This window comes from Salminus brasiliensis, chromosome 7 (assembly GCF_030463535.1).
Source record: "Salminus brasiliensis chromosome 7, fSalBra1.hap2, whole genome shotgun sequence".
Classification (NCBI taxonomy): Eukaryota; Metazoa; Chordata; class Actinopteri; order Characiformes; family Bryconidae; genus Salminus; species Salminus brasiliensis.
In genome coordinates this window covers 3,143,863-3,170,310 of record NC_132884.1, presented here as the reverse complement: position 1 = coordinate 3,170,310, position 26,448 = coordinate 3,143,863, and the positions used below count along the sequence as shown (strand labels likewise).

Sequence of the window (26,448 nt, the reverse complement as noted above, 5' to 3'; positions counted from 1 at the left end):
CTCTAAAATTACTTGGAATAACAAAAGGTTACAAGTATCGTGATAGAAAAATATTCGTAAAATGTTGATTTCATTTATTTAATCAGTTTAAATACATTTTATTAATTATCCATCGATTTAACTAATCTAACTAATATACCTGAGGATACTGAAATTTATTTCATTAAAAATGTGTTATGTATATGGCTATTATTATATTATAATTATAATTATTATTTATTCGATATATTAGAATCAGAATAATAATGTGAATATTTAATTCTATTATTAAATCGCCAAATGTTTTGCTTGACAGCGACCATAACTTATTAAATCGACACAACAGTGTTGAATCAGGCGGACACAGCATCGCTATCACGGGGTCCTAGGGGTGCACATTGTGGCGATATGCCTGATACAGCGCCACCCTGGACGTCGCTGGGTGGGCGGAACCACGGCCTGCACAGAAACGGCGCACTGTGAGAATTCGACGACTTGTTTACCGAAGAAAGTTCACTTTTAGAGCAAATTTATTCGATGAGTTTATAATTATCTCATGGTTTTGTGGTTGTTTTCGTAAATTAGTCGATTGTGGATCCGTGTTCGTGCGTTTTGAGGCGGTTAAATATTGGGGTGGACGCTTGCATGCTGGCGGATTTCTCTGCGAGCAAAACAACAACAAACTGACCCCTGGGCTGAGTCTCCAGCTGACCGTCGCTTCCGCTGTTTTTACAGTTTTATCAATTATAAAGTCATATTTTTGAATTTGCTAAGTGCTTTATTGACAGGTTTAATAAGCATTAGTCTGTAGTAAATATAAGGCGGGTCTGGTCGTGTAAGATGAGAGGGAGTTCCTCGTATGGAGATAGGGACCGAGATCGTGGACGCGACAGGGGGTAAGGACGTGCTTATGTATAGCTAAACTAGATGATGTCAAGTTGCACTTTTTAAATTAAATTATTAATATCTATTATTATTTTTAATAATAAAACCCCGGGCAGGTAAATAAAATTAAAAAATAAAATAAAAAAAAAAGTAAAAAAATAATGAAGGGTTAGGTTTAGACTCTCCATCAGGAGAAGCTCAGTTTGTCCTGTTGTGGTTGAAGAGGTGGGCGATATTGCAGAAAAGTAGTATCGCCTTTTCCACGGTGTAAGATATTGATCAGCATGTTTATCTGATATTTTAAAATATGTGGTAAACAACATAGACCAGCACAACAGAAGTTCCTATATATGGAATAGAAAGTCTATTAAAAAATGAGTATAATTAGGGCTGGGCAATATGACGATATTTTGATCGTATCGAGATTTATTTAGATATTTTGTTATCGTGAGGCACAAAAGCTTTTCTAAGCGCATCGAGGATATCGTCAGTGCTTCAGGAACACTGATCAGCTGCACGTTTCATTACCAGCAGTTTAATTAGATGATGAATAAAAATCACTGTATTCGGTATGTAAATATTATTAGTATATATAAACATATCGCCCAGCCCTAAGTATAATCCTGTTATTTTTTGCATGTACTGCATCCAATCGAACAAGACTAATTATGCTCCCTTTGTAATAAATCCTGCAGGTGATCTGTATGTAATAAAGTCCTGAGTGTCCGAAATATGAGCAGAAAAGCATATTTTTGATCTTATTCATTACAATAAAAGTGAAATATTATACCCTAGCCAGATAACCCAAGGTGAAAGCTATCCAGCTTTGTGTGTCACGCACCTGGAAACCCCCCTCGTGCACAGTTTCAGCTGTAAGGTCTAGACTGTCATGACACCAAACTTAAAAAAAAAAAAAAAAGTAGCCATGTTTTGGTCATGATCTGCTGTATTTCAAGACATTTAAGTATACTGAAACGCATTGGTGGACACTTCAGGGGACGTAATGGAAGATCGGGCTGCATTAAGACCAGATCTGATGCAGAATATGATAAACCTGAAGCCAACGCTGAAGATCTGCTGTAGGGAAGATATGAAGGAGTTAAATGTTGGCTGATGTGTTGCAAATAAACAGGGGTTTGTTTGTTTGTTTGTTTGTTTATTAAGTACAGTTCAATAAAATACATTGGTATTATAATAATTATAATCTTCATAACTGCCCTCTGTATAAGAACAGACCATCATCTATTCCATTGCCACCCTGCCTAAACTGTTAGTATATACTATAAGTCAGTGTAAAGTGTAAAATTATATAGATGTGTAGTGTTGAACATGTTTATAACATATTCATAACACAGTGACAATGGAAATGCTTTGCCTGAACATTGTACCATTAAATGCTGATCACAGGATTGTGGGTTCAGTTCCTGAATCTGCTAAGCTGCCACTTTCGGACTCTTTGAGAAGTGCTTCAGAGAAGCCATAGTGTGCCATAGGCAGGGGCTGACCTGGTGCCGTGACCCTGGCTTTGTAAGCTGGGTCATACTGTATAATGACTGTTGATCCTTGCCTTTGTTCCCAATAGGCCCCGTTTTGGGTCCAACCGAGGAGGCCCGCCCCCTCCCAAGAAGTTTGGAAATCCTGGAGATCGGCTGAGGAAGAAGAAATGGGATCTTGATGAGTTGCCCAAGTTTGAGAAAAACTTCTACAGCGAGCACATGGAGGTCCAGCGCCTGACTCAGGTGAGATCATATGAAGTTTGGACTAGATACGCCACAGGCGGTCAGATGAACAGCAGCACCCCGTCCTACCTTAATTTCCATTGTGTTCGTGCCTAATGCCAGGCGTGGGCTAGAGGGGTATAAAGCCCCCTAGCATTGAGCTGTGGAGCAGTGCACCTGTGCTCTCTGGAATGATGGTTGGTGGAGCTCCATCCAATACGTTTGGGATGAGTTGGGGATGATGAGGTGGGGTGGTGATCATCCAACATCCTTACCTCACTAACGCTCTTGTCGCTGAATGTAGACAATCGGATCCTCACAGCAATGCTGCTCCAAGATTAAGTACAAAGCCTTCCCTGGACAGTAGAGACAGTTACTTCAACAAAAGCAGCATAAACTCTTTATAATAGCCTTGATTTCAGAAGAAGCAACCAGTGAGCAAGTGTCCCAATACTTTTGTCAATATAGATTAGCTTAAGGATTTGTATCTCTGGTCTTAATGGGATAAATGAAAGACACTCCTGTTTGTTTCCCAGTATGACGTGGAAGATTTCCGACAGAAGAAAGAGATCACCGTTAGAGGGTCCGGCTGCCCAAAGCCTGTCACAAGCTTTCACCAGGCGCAGTTTCCTCGTGAGTAAACTGACCACATGGGATAGTCTAAGAGACATCTTTTTGACTGTACTAGACAGTGTGGGTCACATTTGAGATGTTTGATCCATTAATATGATAAAACAAGTGTGATTATTGGCTTCTAGTACATCAATATTGCATAAAATCATATATTATTATATTATAAATATTATAATATATAAACCAGTGATATATTGTGCAGCCCAGCTGCAGTTGTGTGCTCTACATTGTGACACGTGTTGTTAATCAAACTCTCTAGAGTATGTGATGGATGTGCTGATACAGCAGAATTTTAAGGAGCCCACAGCCATCCAGGCTCAGGGATTCCCTCTGGCCCTCAGCGGGAGGGACATGGTGGGCATTGCTCAGACAGGATCCGGAAAAACACTCGCGGTAAGCTCCTGCACCCTCACTGCTGCAAGCAGAGAAAACACACATGTAGGATAGGGAAATGGTCTTTAGGGTTACTGGGGTGGGGTAGGGTGGAAACTCAGCATCAGGAAAGGATGTTAGCTTAGAATATCACATAGATTATTTGTATTATGTCACTGGAAGTCATTTTGGACCCCTCTGTCCCACAGTACCTCCTTCCTGCCATTGTCCACATCAACCACCAGCCGTACCTGGAGAGAGGAGATGGACCTATTGTGAGTGGCTTTAGCTGTGGCTTACTTGTTAGCTGTGTAAACTTATATATATTTATGTCCAACTTATATATACACATTATATGTCCAAATGTTTGTGGACACTCCTTCTAATGAATGCATTCAGCTATTTAAAGTTTCAACGTTCAACTTTATTCTCCCTAATGCTTTTGTTGCTAAATGCAATCAAATCCTCACAGCAGTGCTCCTCCAAAATCTAGTAGAAAGCCTTCCTCCCTGGACAGTAGAGAAAGTTACTCCAACAAAAGCAGGATCAACTCTTCTTATTAATTCCTTTGATTTCTGAAGAAACAGTTAATGAGCAGGTGTCCCATTACCTTTGTCCACATGGTGTACACTTTTTTGTTCCCGCTCTGCACTCCTCAGTGTCTGGTTCTAGCTCCCACACGTGAGTTGGCTCAGCAAGTCCAGCAGGTGGCGTATGACTACGGCAAGTCCTCCCGAATCAAGAGCACCTGCGTATATGGAGGAGCCCCTAAGGGTCCACAGATCCGAGATTTAGAGAGAGGTGAGCATGACTCCCCGGCGGCGGTATTGGCTTGTAACCTGGTGAGTGTACAAATTTGAATGGTCATGTTCTCTGCAGGTGTGGAGATCTGCATTGCCACGCCTGGCCGTCTGATCGACTTCCTAGAGGCAGGAAAGACCAACCTGCGGCGCTGCACTTACCTAGTGCTGGACGAGGCTGACCGCATGCTGGACATGGGCTTCGAACCACAGATCCGCAAAATTGTAGATCAGATTCGGGTGAGTTGGGCATTTTGCCGTGCAGCTAGTCCTTGAGCGAAACATCAAAATGTATTAAAATGATCATAGTCATTAGCTCAAACTCATCCTGTCAATAATTTTCAGATTTTTAATCGTATTTTTATCGTATTGTATTTTTTGTCATATTTATTGTACCATAGCCAGACCGACAGACGCTTATGTGGAGTGCTACCTGGCCTAAAGAGGTGCGTCAGCTGGCCGAGGATTTCCTCCGTGAGTACGTCCAGATCAACATCGGAGCCCTGGAGCTGAGTGCCAACCACAACATCCTGCAGATAGTGGACGTCTGCATGGAGAATGAGAAGGACAACAAGTGAGAACACATTTCAGGCCAGATACACCTGATTGCTCTCCCCGGTTTTGAAACACCTGATTTCAGTCACCAGTTACACCAAAGGTCCTTACGGGCAAGTCTGTTCACTCAGCGGCCATCATAGCAACGTCACCGGGCAGATATTTCCAGTCACACAGGACTCCCAACAGATTTTTAGTGACTATTGTTTGGCTTGTTCTGTGAACTGCACATTGAGAATCTCCACATTGAGAATCTAGCACGTCAACCCTCTTTTGCTTGCAGCGCTCTATCAATTCTATCAAGTCAAGTCAGATTAATTTGTATAGCTTTTTACAACTGTTGTCGTCACAAAGCAGCTTTACATAATGAATAATTAATAAAAGACAGAAAAAAAGAAATAACGTAAGAAGACATGAAGGATCCAAGACCCCCAGTGGCAAGGAAAAATTCCCTTAGAGCTGGAGGAAGAAACCTTGGGAGGAACCAAGACTCACAAGGGGGACGCGACCCGTCCTCCTCTGGTCAGAACTATTCAAGTTACTGAGAAAAGTTACCAAACCACCTAAACTGTTGCACTGCTCCGATCATAATCATAATATATTAATTATGGTGTATCACTCGTACCCCGGCTGCTAATGGCTCTGTGGAACTTTGGAGAAGCAGGCAGGAAAACCTGCGTAAGCCGTGTCATATTAGTGTATAATCCTGTAATACTACTCTACCACCTCAGTCCACACACTTCTGACACTTCCAGTGCCTGTTCTGTATCTCTCAAAAGTCCACAAATGCATGTGTACAGCATGCCCAGGAGTGAGAAATACCAGTACTTAGATATAAATGAATTGTTTAATTGGCTTCTTGATCATTTAAGACGAAGGCCTGCTCATTTTCAATTTCTTCAGTATTGGGAAGACTTTCTGGCAGCTCTGTAGGTCTGTAAGTGTGCACTGGAAGTCTAATCCTTCCCCTTCTCCATAGACTGATTCAACTGATGGAGGAAATCATGGCCGAGAAAGAGAACAAGACCATCATCTTCGTCGAGACAAAGAAACGCTGTGATGAGCTGACACGCCGGATGAGGAGAGACGGGTAAGAGGCTGATTAAAATACAGTAGACTGGGAGATTAAAGAAAAGTAGGTGGAGATGGCACAGTGTCACGTTTGTTGTTTTCTGATACCAATACCAGTTAGACCTGATAGGCTATAAGTAGTGTCCCTGCCGTCCTAAAATCTCAAACTTTTAATGGAAGTCAGTGTAAAAAGACGTAAAAAAAACACAGCAAAATTGGAGATACAAGGGTTTTAAGTGACTGCAACAATTAGCACACTCCTGAACAATCACAAGGCTAACATGGCTCTGCCCTCTCTTGAGTCTGAGCAACCTGGAGAGCTAAAGCTAAAGCTGGTGAGCTAAGGCTCGAGCCGCGACTGGGGGAGCAGCTGCCCTGTGTGACCCCTTGTCTCTCCTGTTCAGTGCCCATCGCTTCTCCCCGCTTCACCGTGGCACGGGCAGGAGGTTCCTAGGGCAGCACCGTATCCACCACCCACTGCCCACCTGCACCCAGTCGTTGAAGTGGTGGGGTGGTGGGTGGGAGGGACCATGGGGCATGTCAGAATATGTGCCCAGGAGCTGTAAAGAATTTTGGCTACTGAAAAAGCACTTTAACCTGCCCTTACGACCCAGCATGACACCACTTTGTCCACTTTGTCATTCTATGTCCAGGTGGCCGGCAATGTGCATCCACGGTGATAAAAGTCAGCCGGAGAGAGACTGGGTCCTTACAGGTAAATGCTTTATCCGTTTAGGGATTCATCACTTCACATTAAGCTTTCTATCAGTACATGGGTTCTCAAACCAGCCCTGAAAGGCCCTCACCTGAGCACAGCCTTCCAGCTGTACCGTCTCTCAACAACACACCTGAGACAGGTAATCAGAGACTGGCTGCATATCCTGGATGAGCGCGTTGGCAACTGTGCTAAATCCTAGCCCTGGAACGAGCAGGAAATATTGGGCTTAGCTCTTTATCTCTGCTGTCTTTTACAGAGTTCCGCAGCGGGAAAGCTCCCATCCTTATCGCTACTGACGTCGCCTCCCGCGGGCTGGGTATGTGCTCACACGTTTCCACACACCCTCCACCTCTTGCACACACAAGCACCACACACACACCTAGTTCAAATGCAAGCTTGGTGTTTATTTGTGAATTTGTTGTTTACTGTTTTTTGTTTTATTTACTTCTTTATTTTCTAAGTCCCCTCGCCCCTTCTCTTCCCATGTCTGGAAAACTCTGTCGTCCCTCAGGAACATTTCCAAAGTGTCCCCTTTTGTGCCTCTGATGTGATTATTTTTGTCACTGGCTTCTTCCTTTGTCAACAAGAAGAAATCTCTCTCTCTCTCTCTCTGCCTTTCCTTTTTCCTATATGTCTCTCTCCCACCCTCCCAACGCCTCCCCAACCCAAACCCCCGAAACAGTCCAGCTCCTGTTGTCTGTGTCTTTATGTCCCCTCTATTTGCTACCTTCCTGACATATCTTTGCTTTGTGTGGCATTGTGTAAATTGTGGATGTCCAACAGCCTTGAAGAAGACAGTGGTTGCTGGATCGGTCTTTAGTTTACACCCAACCTCCCTCCCAAGCCACCGTCTACATGTTAAGCCTTACCGTCTGTTTCTTGTTACTGCTGTAAAAAAAACAAACAAACAAACAAACAAACAAAACAAAACAAAGTCCTTCAAAAACGGGGCTCGTCGGCTCACTGTTGACCCTAGCACGGACCTGGGGGAGATGCTGGGTCTTCCCTGGGTCTTTAATACCAGTCTCCTTCTTTTCCACACTGTGTACAGTCATGCTGCAAGGTCTTTCGCAAGTTAACAGAGGAAGTCGGAATGCCGCAGAAGATTAATGATTTGTTTTATGGACTATTTTAGCTAATGGCTTTTGAGAGGCCAGAGCTTTGAAGCAGGTGTGTTTTCTTTAAATATATATATATATTTTTTTGTCTGTCTTTTGTTCTTTTCTGGAGAAAACCTGATTTGAAGAAGAGGAAGTGGGTTTGTGTTTGGGTTTCCAGATCCACAGTACGTCTCACTCTATCATTGTTCTCTCTCCCCTCCCTTCAGGCTTTTTTGAACTTCACTAAATGGCAACTCAGGCAGGCTGTGCTCATTTTGGTACAGCGGCTGCCCTCTACTCTGTGAGACGCTAGCGCAGGGCCCGATGTGGATAAACCCACTCCTCAGCTTCTTCCAAACATCAGCCTCCTCTTCCAGACTGCAGAGTCTTAGAACTGGACTGCAGCAGTTAAACCGTGGAGGTCTTGACGGAGGACTGTGGCATCACTGGTTTAAAAAAAAAAAAAAAAAAAGAAAGAAAGAAAGAAAAGAAAAGGAAAAATCCTCTTGGAAATGTTTCGCACGATTGGAATCCATCCTAAATTTTCCAAGCACATATTCTAGTTTCCATCAGCTGTGAAGATCAGTTAAAAATTGTAACTGTTCAGATGATGCCATGGCCTCTCGGGACACGTTAGCATCAGGAACCTGTGTTAAGTCTAGCTCCAGGAGAGATGAAGAGGGAGAAAGACAGAAAGAAAAGAGAGAGAGAGAGTGAGAAAGAGAGAGAGTTGAGTGCTGGATCCAGTCCGGTCCGGTTTGTGGAGGCCCTGCAACCCGGCGAGAGAGAGAGAACTGGAGGGGAGCCGGTTCTGCTCCCGCCAGGCGTTGCCGGTGTCGTGCCGAGGGTGAAGGGGGGGCAGCTGAGCGCGTGAGCCCACAAAAACCTCTTCCTCTCGGGCCTCTCCACGGGACCTGGGACTGATCTCAGCCGAGACTAACCTAACATAGGGTAAGTACCTGACCACGCCCCCTAATAACGACTGGCTTTGGTGAAAAGAAAAAAACCCACAAAAAATAAACAAAACAAATTACATCAAATAACTTCAAACCTCCTATCAAGCGCTTTCACAGGCTTTCTATCTGTTGCTTTCTTTTTTATATTATTATTAATAATAATAATAATAATAATAACAACAACAATAACAATAACTAATCCAATGTCAGTCTGAGTCCCTCACAACAGTCAAGCCTGGTGTGTTGATGTGTTTTAAGCCCCAATGTTGTTTATGAATATTCATTATTCGCTTTTAGAAATATTGCATTGTTCCCCACCACCCTCGTGCGAAGCTGTCATCTATCATCGCCCTCAGCCAAAAGGAGACTGTACTCGATAGGGTCAATAACAGTGTTGTCGGAGCCGCCTCCTCCCCTCCCCCTCTTCGTAATGAGAAACAGACTTGTTTTTTTTATTTAATTGGTTTGATCAAAATGGAAATGTTGAATCTTCCTCCTATTGAGGATCTCGATTCGCAATAACACCTCAATCAATTAAGGGTTACTAAACTAGAAGCCTTTAATAATACTGTGACGTTGATTCACAGCAGATTCTGTTTGATGATAATGATTCCTTTCGTATTTTTTTATTATTATTATATTATGATATATATATTTTTTATAATAAATCAGACAAGGCTGCAGTTTGTACTTCATAGGCAGTCAGAGTGCCCCAACTGGTCCCGAGCTTAAGTGTTTGCATACCTGGAGAGGGAGTTAGTTTTTCAGATACCAGAGATTGAATGGTTGCCATGTTCAATTTTATTTTTAATAGGATCTAATTGTAAGGTTTTTGCCTGTATATTGTACAGTATAATTGTTTTTACCTTAACTATGAATTTCTAAACTTTCTACAGTATACTTTCTGTACATTTACTAATTAAGTAGCTGTAATTATTAATCGTCATCGTTTTAGGAGGACAGGTAAGTCATCATGTAGGTAGTTTTTGAACTACTACTATGACCACCCCTTGTTTTGGAAGGAATTTGGCCCATTATATCAGCTCCATGACTCATACAGGAGCAAACGGAGTAGTTCTGTAGTTCCAGACCTTATCCATCTGTTTCTCAGCAGACTCTGTTATCAGCCTCCTTTCACCCTGTTTGTTCTTCAGTGCTCAGGACCCCGCAGGACTGACCACCACATAGCAGGTACTATCATTCTCAGCACTGCATTGACCCTGACAGCCAAAAAATAGCCAGCCAACAGCAACCTGGGAGCATCGATAAAGGACTAGAGGATGACCGACACCTGTCTCTGGTTCTACATCTACAAGGTGGACTGACCAACTAAGTAAGAGGGTCATATAGAGTGGATAGTGAGTGGACAGACACAGCGTTTAAACACTCCAGCAGCACTGCTGCATCTGATCCACTCGCGCCACCAGCGCAGCACACACTAACACCAGGCCACCACCATGTCACTCAGTGTCACTGCAGTGCTGAGAATGACCCACCACCCAAATCCTACCTGCCTTCTCTGTGGTGGTCAGTGCTGTGGGGGATTCTGACCTTTAAAGAACAGGGTGAAAGGAGGCTGACTAAGTATGTAGAGAAACAGAGGGACTACAGAGTGCTCCTATATGGTCAGTGGGGCTGATATAATGGCTTGAGCTAATTCCAAACCGGTGCTGGTCATAATATTCGGATATGACTGTGTATATACATGCATATAACCAGCAGTGTAAAAAAGCTTTGGACGCATGGCTGTAAATTAAAATGTCATATTTCTAGTTCTGTCAAATGTTTGGTGCCGCTTCTAATTAGTGTTTCTCTCTGATGAACCCCACCACACGCCCTGAAGACGTGGAAGACGTGAAGTTTGTGATTAACTACGACTATCCCAACTCTTCGGAGGATTACGTGCACCGTATCGGGCGCACAGCTCGCAGCACAAACAAAGGCACGGCCTACACTTTCTTCACGCCTGGAAACCTGCGCCAGGCCCGGGATTTGGTCCGGGTTCTGGAAGAGGCCCGGCAGGCCATCAACCCCAAGCTTTTGCAGCTGGTTGACACTGGACGTGGGGGAGGAGGTAGGACCATCGTAAACATGCAGTGCAGTTTTGCTACCTTATGGTCGTGCTACACTTTCGCAGTGAACCCGTAGAGGTCCTGACGGAGGGCTGTGGCATCACTCCTTAAAACAAATGAATTGACCTGGGCTGTCTCGTACTGTTGTATTGCTATCTGAAGGTCATTCTGCATTTCCTCATCCTTAGGTGGCAGGATGCGTTACCGTGGCAGCGGCTCCAACGCCAACAACCCCAACCTGATGTACCAGGAGGAATGTGACCGACGCATGCGCTCCGTAGGTGGCAGCGGTGGTGGCAACAAAGACAACCGCAACAACAACTACAACCGGGACGGGCGCTCGGGTGGGGGCACTCGGGACGACCGGCCTTCCTCCTCCTCCTCCTCGTACAGGGACCGCAGCAGGGACGGACGCAACAACTACAACTCCGGCTCATCGTACAGCGGAGGCGGGGCCGACCAGTATCAGGGTTACAGTGGTAGCGGAGGGGGCCAGTACAACTCCAGAGGGGGTGGCTCCCAGTCAGGCGGCGGAGGTGGGGGCCAGAACCAGCCTGGACCTTCACCGGGTCCTTTTGGACAGCCCCCACCCCCTCCTCCTCAGCCTGGTGCTGGTCCGCAGCCCCTGATGGCCCAGCAGTTCCCTCCGCCTCCCCAGCCAATGATGGGATTCATGGGCCCGGGGCCGTACTCATTCGCCCCCCCTCCACCACCTCCTCCGCAACAGAGAAAGTAAGGCTTGGGCAGGTCCAGGTTGTGTCTTGGTTGTCTAGTGGTAGCTGTCCACTGCTAGAGCGACGGAGCTCTGTCCTCTAGAATGCAGTGTCCGTCTTTAGCTGTAGGCTTGTCCGTTACCTCTGTTTGGAAGAGGCTTTTAGCCTGATATTTTGAACAGGCCAACCGTCCAGGGATTGTGGAGGTAAGGGCTGTGTCTATGCGATGTCCATGAGAAGCAAAATTTTGCTTTGATGAAAGCTTTTTTTTTTCTGTTGTCTGTGGAAACAGCGTTCTCTTGAAGCTCCTCATCATTCGTGCATTTTGTTTCGTTAATCACAGAATTTATTTTTTTCCACACCAGGATTGTGCTTATAATTAATAACCAGGATGCCTGGGTACCAGTGCAGGTTTCTCATGCCATGGGATTTTTGCTTGTAGCTATAATTCTTCTTGCTTTTCCAGTGTACTGCATGTTGTAGAGCTTTATCTCACAGTAGTTCTAGTTCTTTGTTAGGCCTGCTATTTCTATTGGGCCCAGGACAGAAGGGGGCAGGCCAATTAATTTGACTATCTTATCAGCATCCTTTTTTGTAAACATACCAGTTTCGATATGGGAATGAGCTCATTTCAGTTCTGTATCCTGGTTCACTTTTAAGATTTCATTTTTAATAAAAGTTTTTAACCTATAAGCCAGTGCTGCGAGTGTTTTTCCTGTACGTATGAAGAGCATTAGATTTGAATTTATGTGGCAAGTCACTCAAGCAAATGAAAAATCCATTTTTAAACCCCCAAGAAAAAGAATAACTTTATTTCCCATTAAATACATATTTGCACTACATTCTTGGTTCTCCTCCATCCTCGTTATTTGCTCTCTGTAGTTTTACTGTTTTTTTGGCAAATGTACATAATTGCAATACCAATGCTATTTACAGTCAGGAGGAAAACGGTGGCGGGAGGGGCTTTCTGGGCTGTTGGGGGTGTGGCCTGGAATGTGACGGAGGACGTGGCTGCAGCCGCAATATGACATGAAAAGTGCAGCGTTACCCATTGTCTCGTACAGCTAGACACACACACACCCAAACAACTTGAGCTCAGGTTCTGGAGCTCGGCTTCTTTCAGCCTTATGGACGCAGCAGTCAGCAGTTTCCCATTCATTCTACAGCTCATCTAAAACCGGTACAGTGTTCAGTGATCACTTAGGCAAGTTGTGTTTCGCAAGGGCTGAAGTGTCTCGTTTAGAAGTCGCGAGGGCAAATTAAACAGCAGACTGAGGTGCACTCACAGCAAATATGACCAATGACCATTTCAGAATTTCATTTAGAGCTTGTGCCAACACACACACACACACACACACACACATACACACGTGTTAAATCCTGAATCTAGACCAAAGATCACAGAAACGTAAATATGTACATACACGCCAGCATAAAAAAAAATAATAATACAGGATGAATGTAAAACATCAGATCAGGCACATACGGTAGATTTAAACAAGACATCAGCATTGATGTTCAACTAATTCTGTTGGACAGGGGATGGACAGACGTACGTAACAGGAAAAAACGGAGTGTGGACACATTCATTAAGTGCGAAAGATCTCATTCAGTAAGCACTTTCACCAACACTGACCATTTTAGATCTGACTGTGAATGGAAAAGGTTGCCATTATGAAGTGGACCAGTACTTGTGGTCAGTCTTGAGCAAAGCAAAATGACATGCAAGCTCCTGAATCGACACTGAACACATTTATGATCAAAGGAAACGCATAAAACGCAACAATGTGCAACTTCAGTGAATGACAAAAAAGCCCTAATAAAGATATGCCTATAAAATAAAAAAAAATCAAACTCAATATAACTTAATTAAGGAAGTGACAAAGAACAAAGATAGTGCTAAATATAAAGCAAATGCAACCAGGGAATAGATTGGACTTCCATCAGAGAAGATCAACCACATACATCTTAAATCACAGTTAAGACACAGTTGAGTCCCATCCGAAGTTTCGACGCCCCGTTATTCGAACCACTGCGGTCAAGAGCTGCGAATAATAAAATACGGACGATCCGTTTTTTTTTTTTTCTTCCTCTCTCTACTATAGACAGCACGATGAAGTATTTATGAGGGACAAGCACGCGCATCCCTTCCACGTCGGGAAGGCCTGATGCCGTATCGTTAACAGTTTCACGAAACGAAGACAAAGCCAGAGCCAGAGCGGCAGCAGAGGAAGATGAGGGTTAGATGACGAAGAAGAAGAAGTTTAAAATCGTTCGTTGGAATGAAAAGACGAGTAATAGAGGAGAGAAAAGCAAGAGATGGAAACAACAGTATAGGGGGTCCAAGGCAGATCATTTGACAGAGGCCTGACTCCAATTCGGAAAAATGAGACCCTCCCTCACTTCAACCTGCCTTCTCTACAACATGCTTCCACTCCAACTGCCAACTCTAGGGGAAGTGTGCAGAGGCTCATTTTTCTTAGGATTAGATCTGAACCGCATACAGTGAGAGCCACTGCCTTTAGGCGAGACCAACAGGAAGCAGAAGGATAAAGCAGCAGAAAGTCAGTACGTCTGTTCCTAAAGGTTCCCCCAGGACTCTGGAGGTGGGAACTGTTCTACGTCTCCGCTCTCGTCGTGGGATTCTTCGGCTAAATCGAACGTCAGCTTGTATCTCAACCGGACTTTTTCCTACAGGGGGAAACGAGAGAACAGGCACAGTGAGTGTCGGTGCAATCAGGAGAAATAGAGATTCTTACTAGATTACAAAGTTCTGGAAGTTCTCGAATGCGTCCGAGACCTTGTGCGGGTTGGCCAGTAGCAGGACTTGCGTAATCGCAGCAGGTGGGAGTATGGGGTTGAAGGCTGGTAGATCTGTTCCAGACGGGGGCTGCAGTTTGACTCTCATTGTCTAGATGAACAAACAAAGCACTGCAATGTAAATAAACATCAGCAAGTTTCCAAAAATTAACACAGTAAAAGTGGTTCTTCACAGTTGAAGTTGTTTGAGGTGTCAAATTTGGACGACCAATTAAGCCAGCCACCGCTTCCTTTCGCACTGCCGCAGCATCGCTAGGTTGCTAGCGCTCAGGGGAAAACGTGGTTCCCCAGCTCTGATACAACAGCTAACAGATGCCTGTGCTGACCAAACGGCGGGGTGTGTCGCTGGAGGTTACGAGGGATTTAGTTTCAGGGGCAGTGGAGGCTCAGCGGTTAGAACTGCAAGCTATTGATTACAGGGTTGTGGGTTCGATACCCAGGCTCGGCAACCTGCCACTGTTGGGTCCTTGAGCAAGGCCCTTCACCCTCTCTGCTCCCCGGACGCTGGAGTTGGCTGCCCACCACTCTAGGTGTGTGCGTGTGCGCGCGCTTACTGTCCCTAGTTTACTAGTGTGTGTGTATTCACTACCACAGACAGGTCAAATGCGGAGGACACATTTCGCTGTATATAGTACCCTTACCAACATCACACTAGGAGTGATGTGGGGAGGAAATGCCATCACACTAGGCCAATTGTGCTCTGATGGCTGATGGCAGGGAGCATGACCCGGGATTTGAACCAGCGATCCATGGATCATAGTAGCAGTGCTTAAGTCCACTGGACTCAATTTTGACATTTGACCCTTTTCACTGCTTAGTGAGTTTTCATGTCTTAAACATATTCTCTGCAGAAACCCTGTTTGACTCCTGCGTCTGCTGAGCTGACACTTGGTGCCCTTGCTGCTCCAGGGTTAACCTTTAATCAATGTTTTATTTCCCATGAAATCACTGAGAAAATGTGCAGTTTGCTGAAGCCAAGAGACTGTTAATGCATGTCTACAACAGGAATGTCTTCGTGTCGAGGTCTCCTTAACCAGTAGAGAGAGTGCTCAGAGTGATGCTCACTTAACCATTTAAGAGTCATCTTCGAGGTAAGATGCGTTTGGGGAACGCCAGCCCAGGAGGGTGAGAATGAGCATTTCATCGGAGCGTTAGTGTTAAAGACAGTCAGGCTACCTTGGGCACGGCGGACTGGAAGCGGATGTTTGTGACGGGCACTGGGGCAGAGGACAGCATGGAGATGATCACCACCAGAACGTCAGGCCGGGCTGGAGGGGAGTCCCGCGCAAAGTGGAACAGAACACGCAAACTGTGTTTGTCAAAGATTGTCACCGGCAGCATGCTACCTGCAAGGAGAGGGCAGAGAGAGGAGATTAATTAATTGATTAATTGATTGATTAAATCCTGTCGGTACATTAAAAACTGGAAGTAGAGTTTCTTACTAGGTTTGATGGATTCCAAGGGCACAGTCACATTGGCCAAAGAGATTTCATCTTGGGGGGTGGAAGCTGGAGTGATGCCCAGTGCAGGAACCTCGTGACTGGGCTGAGAGTTTAGCAGGTTCCCAGGCTCTGAGGGGAAGGTCAATACAGGGCTGGGACTCGTGGCAGGATTGGTGTTGGACTTGCTCTGGAGATCTCTTAGTGTGGGCTTGGACTGAGGCTGAAGTTTATCCCTACAAAACAAACCATAAGTCTGCGTTCATGCTTTTGAACGGTTTGGGGAAAACCAACAGCAGCAGTCTAGGCTAAATGCGGTCATACCATTTGACCTGCAGGCTCTCTGGGGGCAGGGACTGCTGCAGTAGGGTCTTTCCCAGCAGGTCCAGCTCATCCAGGGCTTTAGCGGCTGGAGGGGGAGCAGTGGCAGGGGCCTGGGGGGTGGTAACCGATGGCAACAGGACCACGGCTGGTACTGCTGGGACAGGCGTCTCTACGGTATCTGATGACTGATGAAGTTAGACAAGGTCATAGTCAGAAGCACATCTAGAATCATTTGGTGGTCAAACGCTATGTGGACAAAAGTATTGGGACACCTGCTCAATAACTGTTTTTTTGGAAATTGAGGGTATTAAAACAAGAGTTGATCCTGCTTTGGTTGGGGTAACTGTCGCTACTGTCCAGGGAAGAAAGCTTTGTTAGATTTGTGAGGATGTTGGATGATCACCACCCCACCTCATCAATCCCAACTCATCCCAAAAGTATTAGAATAAGAACCAACCATCATTTCAGAGAACACAGTTCTTCCACTGCTCCACAGCTCAATGCTAGGGGGCAGTAGGCAGCATGGTGCCAATAGGTTGATGTTGAATGGGTGCAGCCTAAAGTAGCTGAATGCCTTCATTTAAAGGGGTGTCCATAAACATTTTGACATGATTTCTATTGTCTTGATCTCTAACCTGAAATGAGTTCCAAGTTGTAGCATCCCCAGACTGGGAGGAGGCCAGATTAGAACTGGGAGTGACATCAGTTAGTCCTGCAACAAACAGATCGACACAAACTGGTTCAGTATCTGGTTTGCTTTTCAAAATGGGCTAAACTTTATATAATGTTGGAGACCTGGGCTGTAGTTATTTTACAGGAGGAACACCATCCAAGGTCAACTCTTACCCAGAGACATGAGCTCGTCATCTAGGAGGCTGATTCCAAGCTCATTTGATGGTGTAGGCTGGGAAGGGAATTCTGGGAAGGTTGGAGCTGAAGGTGAAGTGTCCAGCCCACTGAGATCCAAAAGAGCTGTGCTGCTGCCTACCGACAAAAAAAGCCACAGCATTGGGAAACATAAGACAGCAGGTATCTGGCAGTAGCAAGTATGGACAGTGCAATTAGTGTTGAAGAGTGTGTGTAGTTCAGTGGTGCAGTTACCTGTAAGTCTGGGCGTGGTGGCGCTGTCTCCATTCACCTCTTCTCCCTTGACCAGCTGTCTGTACAGGTTTATCACCTGGGTCAGGCTGTCGTTTGCCTGCAAAATCTCCGCTGTGGAGAAACACAGGCAGGGTTAAGAGTCAAACCAGTGCATCTGGTTGATACTACCTTTACCCTGACCCGAGATTAAAAAAAAGGAAAAGATGAAGGTAGGTGAACGTAGGTCTGGAAGTCAGAAACATGATCTGTGAATAACACTGGATATGTGCAAATGTTAAAAGGGGACATATCACATACATTTGGGGATCTAAAGTTCCTAGCTGTTTCATTAGAATTATACAGAGCACTGGAACTACTAAGTAGCTCCACCCACTACCTTTTTCTGTAGGCAGTTTCATGAGGTAACCATTACACTGCAGACAGCAGGATGATAAATGTCTATTGAGCTGTTATTGTATGAGCAAAAGAGGGAAATATGAACTCAAGGTGAAGTCAATTTTAGCTCGGTAGAGCAAACGGGCACATATAAGGATACACTTAAAAGTGTAAGAATTTGTGTAGCACTGATGAGTAATGAGGGGTGTGGGGGTCCATTATCATTAAAAAGAACAGGCGCTCAATCCAGACATTCTGAACAGTGGTGAGAGCACTGGGTTATTGATGACAAGGTTGTGGGTTTGATACGCATGTTTAGCTAAGCTGACACTGCTGGGTCCCTAACCCTCTCGGCTCCCTGGGTGCCCAAGCTGTGGTATTTGACCCTTGAGGTAATTCAGCCAAAGCATGTCACTGTCATGGCATTAATTTCAGAGGCTTCTGTGTTAACTTGCGGAAAATAGCTTAAAAAAAATCTAAGCCTCCACCTCCAGCCAGGTAATGCAAGCTTCTCCGGCCTCTTACCTAGGGCTTCATCATTGTCTTCAGTGTCACTGGCCAGCCTAAAGAGGGTAGGTCTCATCTTCTCACAGCGCTGGTACAGATCCTACCAGTTACAAACATGCTATTAAAACCAGAGGTTTATATAATCCCTAATGTATCCAAATCAAAGGGCAGGTTTTTCTAATGAAATAAGCACAAAGATGATTACAGCACCTTGATGAGCTCCTCATTGCTGTGCGAGCTGTTATCTTTGCTGTAGTCACCCAGTAGCTGTGTCAGCAGCCCGACACTTTCCTTCACCTCCTGAATAGCATTTACTCTCTTGGACACCTTCTCCATGCGCTTCTGGTCCTGAGCACACAAACAATCACACACACACAGTGTTTTATTAGACTGCTAACAAAGAATACCAAACTTATTAAATAATGTAGATTACTGTCAGTTTTGGGTTAAGACATAATTAAGATTGTTTTTAGGCTAGAATCTGGTCCTTTGTGCACTGAAGGTATGGAAGGTGTGAACCTCTTGCTGAAGCCCCTGTTAAACAGCCTTTTTGGGGGGCAAAGGTTATAGTAATTTGAACCACCACCACATGCACATGCGTACACACATGCACAAACACTAACCTACCTCCTGAACCATTTCCTTAATGAGTTTGTTTGCCGCTCTCAGGTCCTCAGGGTGAGTGCTATTGAGCAGGCGCGACAGCATCTGCCAAACAACAAAGCGTGAAAGAGAGCGAGAGAGGAAAGATAAAGGTATTTAGTACTGTTCACTGCTGTTTTCAATTCTACAGTATTTTAGGTACTGCCAGTTGTTTGCACAAGAACAGGTAATCTGAATTCCCTTGCCAAGCTTCATAATCCCCCCCTGCTGCTGAGAAGAATGCAGCTGAAGCCCCAGTGACAGCACTGCTTTTAGCATTCTAGCAACACACGCCACCGAGCAGTGCAGCAGGACTGCGATAATGTGTGCAACGGCATCGTTTAGCACGCTGCAGGAATTCAGGACTGGGACTTTAACATGAGAAGTGATATTCCACGGTAGTGATGGCAGGCGCTGTCGTGTCATGGACAGCACTGTTGTGCATAATATAATCTTATTCATTAGGGTAGTTCTCCAGAGTCTGCCTCCAGAGCCTGCCTGCAGAGCCTGCACAGCTTAGCTCCAGCCCTAATTCAATACACTTGACCCAGCTTATCAAACCACAGGAGGAGCTGTGCTGCTTAATCTGATCAAGTTAGGAGTTGGAGTTAGTCCATGGACCGATAGCCACTACAAGGAACATATGATATATTTAAAAAGATAAGAAAAAAAATAAATAATAATTTTATATATATATATATATATATATATATATACACACACACACACACACACACAAACGAAAAAGTTTTTGCTAGTTGCTAGGTGGTTGTGATGGTATTCCAGGTGGCTGCTAGGGTTGGGTGGTAATGCCTTAGCAACTAGGCAGCTGCTGGAGTTTCTGGGGATGCTGGGGGTTATGGGGGTTGCCAAGTGGTTGCTGTGGTTCCCCATGTGGTTGGTTGGGTGTTACCAGTGTATCTGTGCACACCCTTTATCACACTGTTCATTGCTATTGACACAATCAGATCACAATCTTGATTTTTCAAAAACTGCGGGACAAGTTAACAACAAATTTCCAAAATACATAAATAAATAAATAAATCAATCAAATAGAAGTGGAATAACAATATAGTTAATCTCTAATGCTAAGGTGTTTGGAAGGTTGCATTGCTGTTGTTCTTTACCTTGGACTTCTCCTCATCCTCAAAAATTGCATTCTTGGGCCTGGGTGGAGGAGGGGGGAGGGGCTTGTCATCAGGAAGAGCAGGGTCCTGTTTCACAATACCTGGAAGAGAAGCAAGGAACTCCATCACTGTTCCATGAGGGCATAAGTTATCCACCACAAAGAGCATATACACTTCCCGGGACTTCCCGAGGCATTAATGTCAGTACTCAACACCACAAACAACTCACAGTACAGAACACATTTCCAACAGGATAGCAGGAAGGCTAAATAATGAGCCCAAGAACCGAGCGAAACATTAGGAACATGAGTATAGCACCTCAGCATAAGACAGATGTTCTAGAATCATGTAATAATGATGGGTTACCTTGTTTTTTCAGCATCTGATAGGCATCAGAAATTTTGCTCTCTTCAGGAAGACCCACAGTCCAGCTATACATCATTTCTAGAACTTTCTTCTTAACTGGTTCTGGAGCTCTAGTGCCCAGGTACTGTAACAAAGCACAGATCAGTGTAAGACAATTATACTTCATTATAAAACATCTACGGATACAAACTAGGGCCTGCATGGTGGCTTAAAGCAAAGGTGCCCAACCATGGTCCTGGAGAACCTTCTGCCCTGCACATTTAAGTGGTTTTTGCTCTGACACCCCAGCTTCAACACAAGACGGGCTTGTTAACAAGCAGATTAGCTAGAACAGGTGTATTGGGAGCAGAGTAAATATTAACCCTCTGGAATCTGAGGGCTGAAGGTATACTCTGACCCTAAACCTGAAAAATGGTCAGGTTCTAGAAATTCTTCCTATTTCTTGTGAAAACACACCTTTACTCATGTGGACGAAGTGTTTTGGTGCTTTAAACGGGTTTACTAGAGTCTTAGCTCTACCAGAGTCTTAGCTCAGAGTGTCTGAATGTCCGGTGTCACACAAAACCATATACGAATGCAAAAAATCCACCAATTACAGATGAGGGGCAGATGACAGACACACGAAACCACCTGGTTGACACGGCGAGAGGCATATGAGAGTATCTCAACCTGTTTCCTCAGCCTCCTAACTCTGGATGAGAGTCACCAACAATCTGACAATGAGATGTAATGGAAGGGTGGAGTCTCAGAGATTTAGGGAATGCCTGAACTGTATTTCAGAGCTGTATTTTCACAGTGATATTAATTAAAACATCAAGTTATATTGAAATTTGACACGCCAGCACGTTTATATAGACTCCAGAGGGTTCAAATGTGCAGGGCAGGAAGTCCTTCAGGACCAGGGTTAGGACCCACTTGCGAGATAACAGCAGTCGAAGCCTTACCTTAGGAGAAACCACCTTGATGAGCTCATTAAGGAAGCGGAATTTTCCCACCTCGTTATGGAACCTCTTCCCACAGTTTTTCATACACGTCTCCAGGACCTTTTCAAACCCACAAAATCACACAGTCATTAAATACCAGCCTTCAAACGTCAATCCTAAAAGATCCCTCTTCTCCGCTCCAGGCTATTATTAATTACTGTCAATCTGTTTCCCCAGCTAACAGGAGGATTATCAACGAAAGCTCATCCCTGAGAGTGGGTGGGATTAACGAAGGAAGAGGATATGATACCGTCTAAAGCCTCGAGGATGTCTCTTATAAATAAGCTTACAGTGCATATTTACATTCTGTCTGACATAAACATGAGCGAGACTGGAACACCTCACTGTAGCTTACGGTGGTGGAGGAGAGGAGTGTAGTGACTTTCAGTTAATGATCAGCAAACCAGTGGCTTAAACTCTTTGTACTGTGTGAGGAAATCACTGGGCCTCAGTGGTTGCCACCTCAATTGCCAACTAAGACTACTTGAAGAGGTCGCTCTGTTAGCTGTGTCTCCTGTCCTGTCAGTAGCTTGGATAACAGTTAGAACTTGACAGTTACATGTGCATTAACATACACTATATGGGCAAAAGTATTTGGTCACCTGCTTTTTTCCCCCCACATTGTTTATTCCCAAATCAAGCGTATTTATGTTTACAATAACAATAAAAGAGCTGATCCTGCTTTTATTGGAGTAACTGTCTCTACTATGCAGGGAAGAAAGCTTTCTAGTAGATTTTGGAGGAGCACTGCCATCTCCAACTCATCAAGTATTGAATGGAGCACCATCCATCCATCATTCATTCCACAGCTCAATGCTGGGAGGCTTTACATGTGTTTCTTAATAATAGGAAACACCCACAAAATGAACTCAACTCTACAGAACTAGGCACCATCTCATCCTACCATGAGTGCCTGCATGGCCTCCCATTCCTGCGGCGATTGAATCTTGTGGGCCAAAAGCCTAGTGGCCAGCTGGGGGCTGCAGGGGGAAAAGAGAATCCGATTAAAAATGAATCACCAATTTGTTAAAAAAGAACGACCAGTCTGTGGAGTGGAGCATTACACATGGAATATTAAATATAACTGGGAAAAACACACCAAATTGCACATAAACATGTTTTATTACTCCATTCAGCACAACTGAACAGTCCTGCCTATTGTCCCATTATTTATGCCAACCTAATATGAGAGAAATTGTGCTCTAAATCTGACGTACAGTGAAATTCCTGCTACTATGTCCCCCTCAGGGCATCCTATATGTCAATACCAACGTTGACTCAAGTTCCCCAGCGGCCCTTTGAAACGGCTTTGTCCTTGGGTTCCCATTTGAGTACCAAGCACCACACACAGTGATCAAATTCATGTAAACTGGCACTCACCCTTCAGGCTCATTGCTGAGCTGCTCACAGAAGGCCTGAATGCTATCCCAGTCTGTCTCTCTGTTAAGCGGGTTGGTCGCTTTGTCTGCAGTTGACAAGCATACAGAAAAATCAGAACTCGGTATCAAGCGAACAATACCACAGAAACATGATGCTGCTGCTGATGCTGATGATGATGATGATGAACCTTCGTCGCATTCACTAACCGTTACAGTGAGCCTGTAAAGAATCAAGGCAGGAAAACTGTATAAAACAGTATTAAGCCCTCTCTATTAATTAAACCACTCCATTGATTAATACATCGATCCATTAGTTTAATAAATAATGTACTCCCTATAAACAGAGGAGATCCATTCATTCATTTGATAAATATTATTTATCTATTTTAACACATCAGTTCAAGTATGATTAAAACTTGAAAACCATGCATATATATATATATAGCCTCTCAATCACACACAACACAGTTCCCCAGTCTTACAGAGACATGGTGAGCAATTATAGCACTTTCATTTCAGCTGTCATTTTCATAAACGACCAAACCAAGACTCTCTCATATTGCTCAAGTTCCTTGTAGCTTTGCTCCTAGTTCAGCTAAAAATCATCTCATAAGTACTAATAATAATAATAATCATGCTTAGTGTGCACATCTTCCAGCCCATTAGGAAATAAATGAATGAATCATCTTCTTGGGGAAACTTTTGGCAGCTAACATAGCTAGTTATCCAGCTGCAGGGCTAGCTAACATCTAGGGGCCAGATATATGACAGTAGCTATATCCATCCAGTTTAGCAGCTGAAACCCTCCACAATGGCTGGAAACACATTGCACTTGATTAATCAGTATTAAATATGAATAATACTCCTTACAATACTCCCATTAGGGTTACCAGTGGTGATGAAACCAGGTAGCTATAGCTATAGGCTGCTGCTGCAGCTGCTGCTGCTGCCTCCCAGTTAGCATCTAGCTAGCTAGTTAGCATCAAGCTAACCAAGTTCAGCCGTACCTAAAGCGGCAGTGTTTAGTTATCAAACCCCGCCGTTCATTTAAAAAGACGTGCCATCACCAGAATCGCTGCTCATTAGCCTAAACCCGCTGTCACTAATAAGCACGTACGTTTAGTGAGTCAACACAGCGGCCGTTAGCTCAGCTTAGTCACCAACTAATACGCTAGGCTAACGCTAAAGCTAAGGCTAAGGCTAGTTAGCCGTGAGCCTTCGCTAGCTAGCTCCTAAAGCTCGCGCAGAGCGGAAGTGAGCAGAAAAGAGCGGCCGCGTGTAATCGGCACGCTTGCGGACGGTCCGAACGACGACATGTCAGCCGTGCCGTCGAAGCGCGTGCTAGCTCGAGCCGGGCGCGACTCACTGATGCGGGACTCCAAGCTCCCCTCGTCAGGCGGAGCCGCCATCTTTACGGTGATTCCTTCCAAAGTGGAGTCGCGTGCTCTCGCGATACACCGCGTGATGAAGGAACGTCACGAGTGCTTTTGCGTGTGTGGCTGTCGAACGTCTGTCGCTATAGCAACAGCACGGCGGCGATTTCGTGCGGTAAAGCGGCGTGTTAGTGTGTGTTTTTATCGCGATGATTTTTATTAGTAAAATGTTATGTAATGTCATGTAATTATTCGACGATGCATCAATATTTCAGTTGAGAAAAATAAAAACAAATAGCTAGTAAAAAAAAAAAAAATTAAGTTAATCAAGTAATGCTGCTGTTAAAAACAATACAATAAATACAATTTTCCAACAGCAAATGAAGTGTATCTCCACATAGGATCCCCCAAATCCTAGATAATAAACAAGCATACCAAATATATACAATTGTTTTTAGCCTTTTCAATCTGGAAAAAAAGAAAAACTGTAAACATGGTGGTGGATGTACCCGATGCACTTTTGTGTGATACATGGACTTTTTAATATTACTTAGCAACTTATTTAATTTTTTAGCAGTGTAGCACATTAATATTACTGAGCAGTGTAGCACATTTTGAATCTGAAATAAATGGATGAATTATCTTCTTGGGGAAACTTTTGGCAGCTAACATAGCTCCAGGGCTAACCTCTATGGGCCAGATATGACAGTATATCCATCCAGTTTATTAGCTGAAACCCTCCCCAATAGCTAGAAACATGTTAAACATGTTATGTGTGCATATCCACACAGAATCCCCCAAATTCTAGATAATAAACATGTGTACCAAATCTATAAACAAAATTTTTAGCCTTTTGAATCTGGAAAAAAAGAAAGATTGTAAACATGGTGGTGGATGTACCTGATGCGCTTTTGTGTGATACATGGATTTTTCATTACTTAGCAACTTATTTTTTTAGCAGTGTAGCACAGTTTGAATCTGCCAGTTGTCTTTTACAAATTTCATGATTAATGGACCAATAGAAATGTTCCAGAATATTTTTTTTTTATTGAACTCATTAATAATTATGAAGAGTAAAAGCATTTTTGGAGCCGATTTACTAGTTTATTATCCGGTATGTCTTCTAATGATTATCCAATGAAAGCAGCACAAGGGAACCAATCCATATTTTTCAAAATCTTCAATATTTTTCACATTTTACTACAATATGACCATTTGTTTTTTGTCAATATTTCAATTTTCTACACTTTTTCCTCACTTAAGTTTCCTTAACAATGAAAGTACATCAATGATCACAGTCATCTTCCAGTGCTGACAATACAATGCATTTTTCTTAATAAAAAACAACATTTTGGGTTTGCTGTATGACTTGATGTATGAACACTGGGACAATATAATCCCATAGTAACTTCAATAGACACATCTTTCACAGTCAAAGTATTGTTACACCCCGACTGAGCTGGCATACTCTGACGTGTTTCTGGCGAGTCGAGTGTGAGTCATTCGTCCAGGGTGTGTTTTCTTCTCAGTCTCAAGCACATAAAAGCATCTACCTTCATACAGAGGTTTTACTAAGCTGTGCACACAAACACAGACAGATCGACTTGCTTTATCTTTATTAGTTTTCCTGTTTCATTTGTTCATCTTTCCATTCAATTTTATGCAAAAGTGTAAATATTTACATAAAATATAACAATATAACAACTATATGCATATTTTAGACACTGTTTGTATTTCTAAATGTATTATATATTAAGATAATAATATTAAAATAATAAAACAGAAGACGTATTCCCTAAATAAAATAATATCCCTATAATCATTCTGTAACATTTTATTTAAAAGGCAATTCCACACATTTTTACATAGATTTTTTAAACCTTCTACATGATTCAATGATATATAAATAAAATTATTCAGAGAGATTAAGTGTGAAATGGTTTATTGGAGAGAAACTTGGATTTTTTTTACAGTGGCGATGAGTGGAACGGGGAGACACACTTACAAATATAAATACAAATACAAACACATAGATTTTATTTACCATCCAAACCCACTAGGTAACCTACATGTGCTTTCTGATATTTTTATATTAAATATTACATATTAAAAATTCTATGTTTTATTATCAGTTTATATGAAAGTAAAATATGTAAAAAATGGTAGTGAAATGGTGGCAAATCAGAACAAAAATAGAAATTGTTAGAAAAAAATTGTTAGACTATTTTGCCATACAACCGTGCATGTAGCCGCCCTTTAAAAAGATATGTTTTAGGCCAAAACCTTGTAACCACTCGTAAATCGATGCCACCAGGTTATCATCTGGTGTGATCACTTTCTGTGAGGGAGCGTTTAGAGGCATTAAACTCTTTAATTTTCTCTAAAATTGAGTTTTTCACACCAAACCACTCTGAATGACCGTGTGTAAATCTTAACCACG

At 43.5% G+C, this 26,448-nt stretch overlaps 2 protein-coding genes across 2 annotated transcripts; one reads left to right on the top strand and one right to left on the bottom strand.

Moving 5' to 3' along the window:
• The first annotated feature begins 412 nt into the window (after positions 1-412).
• ddx17 (DEAD-box helicase 17) lies at positions 413-12,265 on the top strand. Its single transcript, XM_072683445.1, has 13 exons — positions 413-875; positions 2,447-2,603; positions 3,119-3,215; positions 3,475-3,608; positions 3,797-3,862; positions 4,247-4,388; positions 4,467-4,627; positions 4,789-4,961; positions 5,922-6,032; positions 6,667-6,728; positions 6,988-7,047; positions 10,631-10,861; positions 11,048-12,265. Exons 1-13 carry the CDS (start codon positions 820-822, stop codon positions 11,593-11,595), a joined length of 1,998 nt encoding a protein of 665 aa, XP_072539546.1. The 5' UTR covers positions 413-819; the 3' UTR covers positions 11,596-12,265.
• An 88-nt stretch (positions 12,266-12,353) lies between these two features.
• Positions 12,354-24,084, bottom strand: gga1 (golgi-associated, gamma adaptin ear containing, ARF binding protein 1). The gene is made up of 17 exons (XM_072683447.1): positions 24,002-24,084; positions 22,637-22,721; positions 22,161-22,236; positions 21,218-21,316; positions 20,274-20,397; positions 19,908-20,008; positions 18,766-18,846; positions 18,349-18,486; positions 18,157-18,238; positions 17,257-17,367; positions 17,002-17,139; positions 16,791-16,867; positions 16,156-16,340; positions 15,835-16,067; positions 15,569-15,738; positions 14,373-14,483; positions 12,354-14,263 (listed from the first exon to the last, which is right to left on the bottom strand). Exons 1-17 carry the CDS (start codon positions 24,042-24,044, stop codon positions 14,153-14,155), a joined length of 1,965 nt encoding a protein of 654 aa, XP_072539548.1. The 5' UTR covers positions 24,045-24,084; the 3' UTR covers positions 12,354-14,152.
• Positions 24,085-26,448: the final 2,364 nt, after the last annotated feature.

Coding starts and splice junctions, on each gene's coding strand:
- ddx17 (XM_072683445.1), top strand. CDS start 820: ATGAGAGGGAGTTCCTCGTATGGAGATAGGGACCGAGATCGTGGACGC. Junction 2,604..3,118: donor AGGTCCAGCGCCTGACTCAG/GTGAGATCATAT, acceptor TTTGTTTCCCAG/TATGACGTGGAAGATTTCCG. Junction 7,048..10,630: donor CGTCGCCTCCCGCGGGCTGG/GTATGTGCTCAC, acceptor CACGCCCTGAAG/ACGTGGAAGACGTGAAGTTT.
- gga1 (XM_072683447.1), bottom strand. CDS start 24,044: ATGGCGGCTCCGCCTGACGAGGGGAGCTTGGAGTCCCGCATCA. Junction 18,239..18,348: donor GCAATGAGGAGCTCATCAAG/GTGCTGTAATCA, acceptor TGTAACTGGTAG/GATCTGTACCAGCGCTGTGA. Junction 14,264..14,372: donor TACTGGCCAACCCGCACAAG/GTCTCGGACGCA, acceptor TTCCCCCTGTAG/GAAAAAGTCCGGTTGAGATA.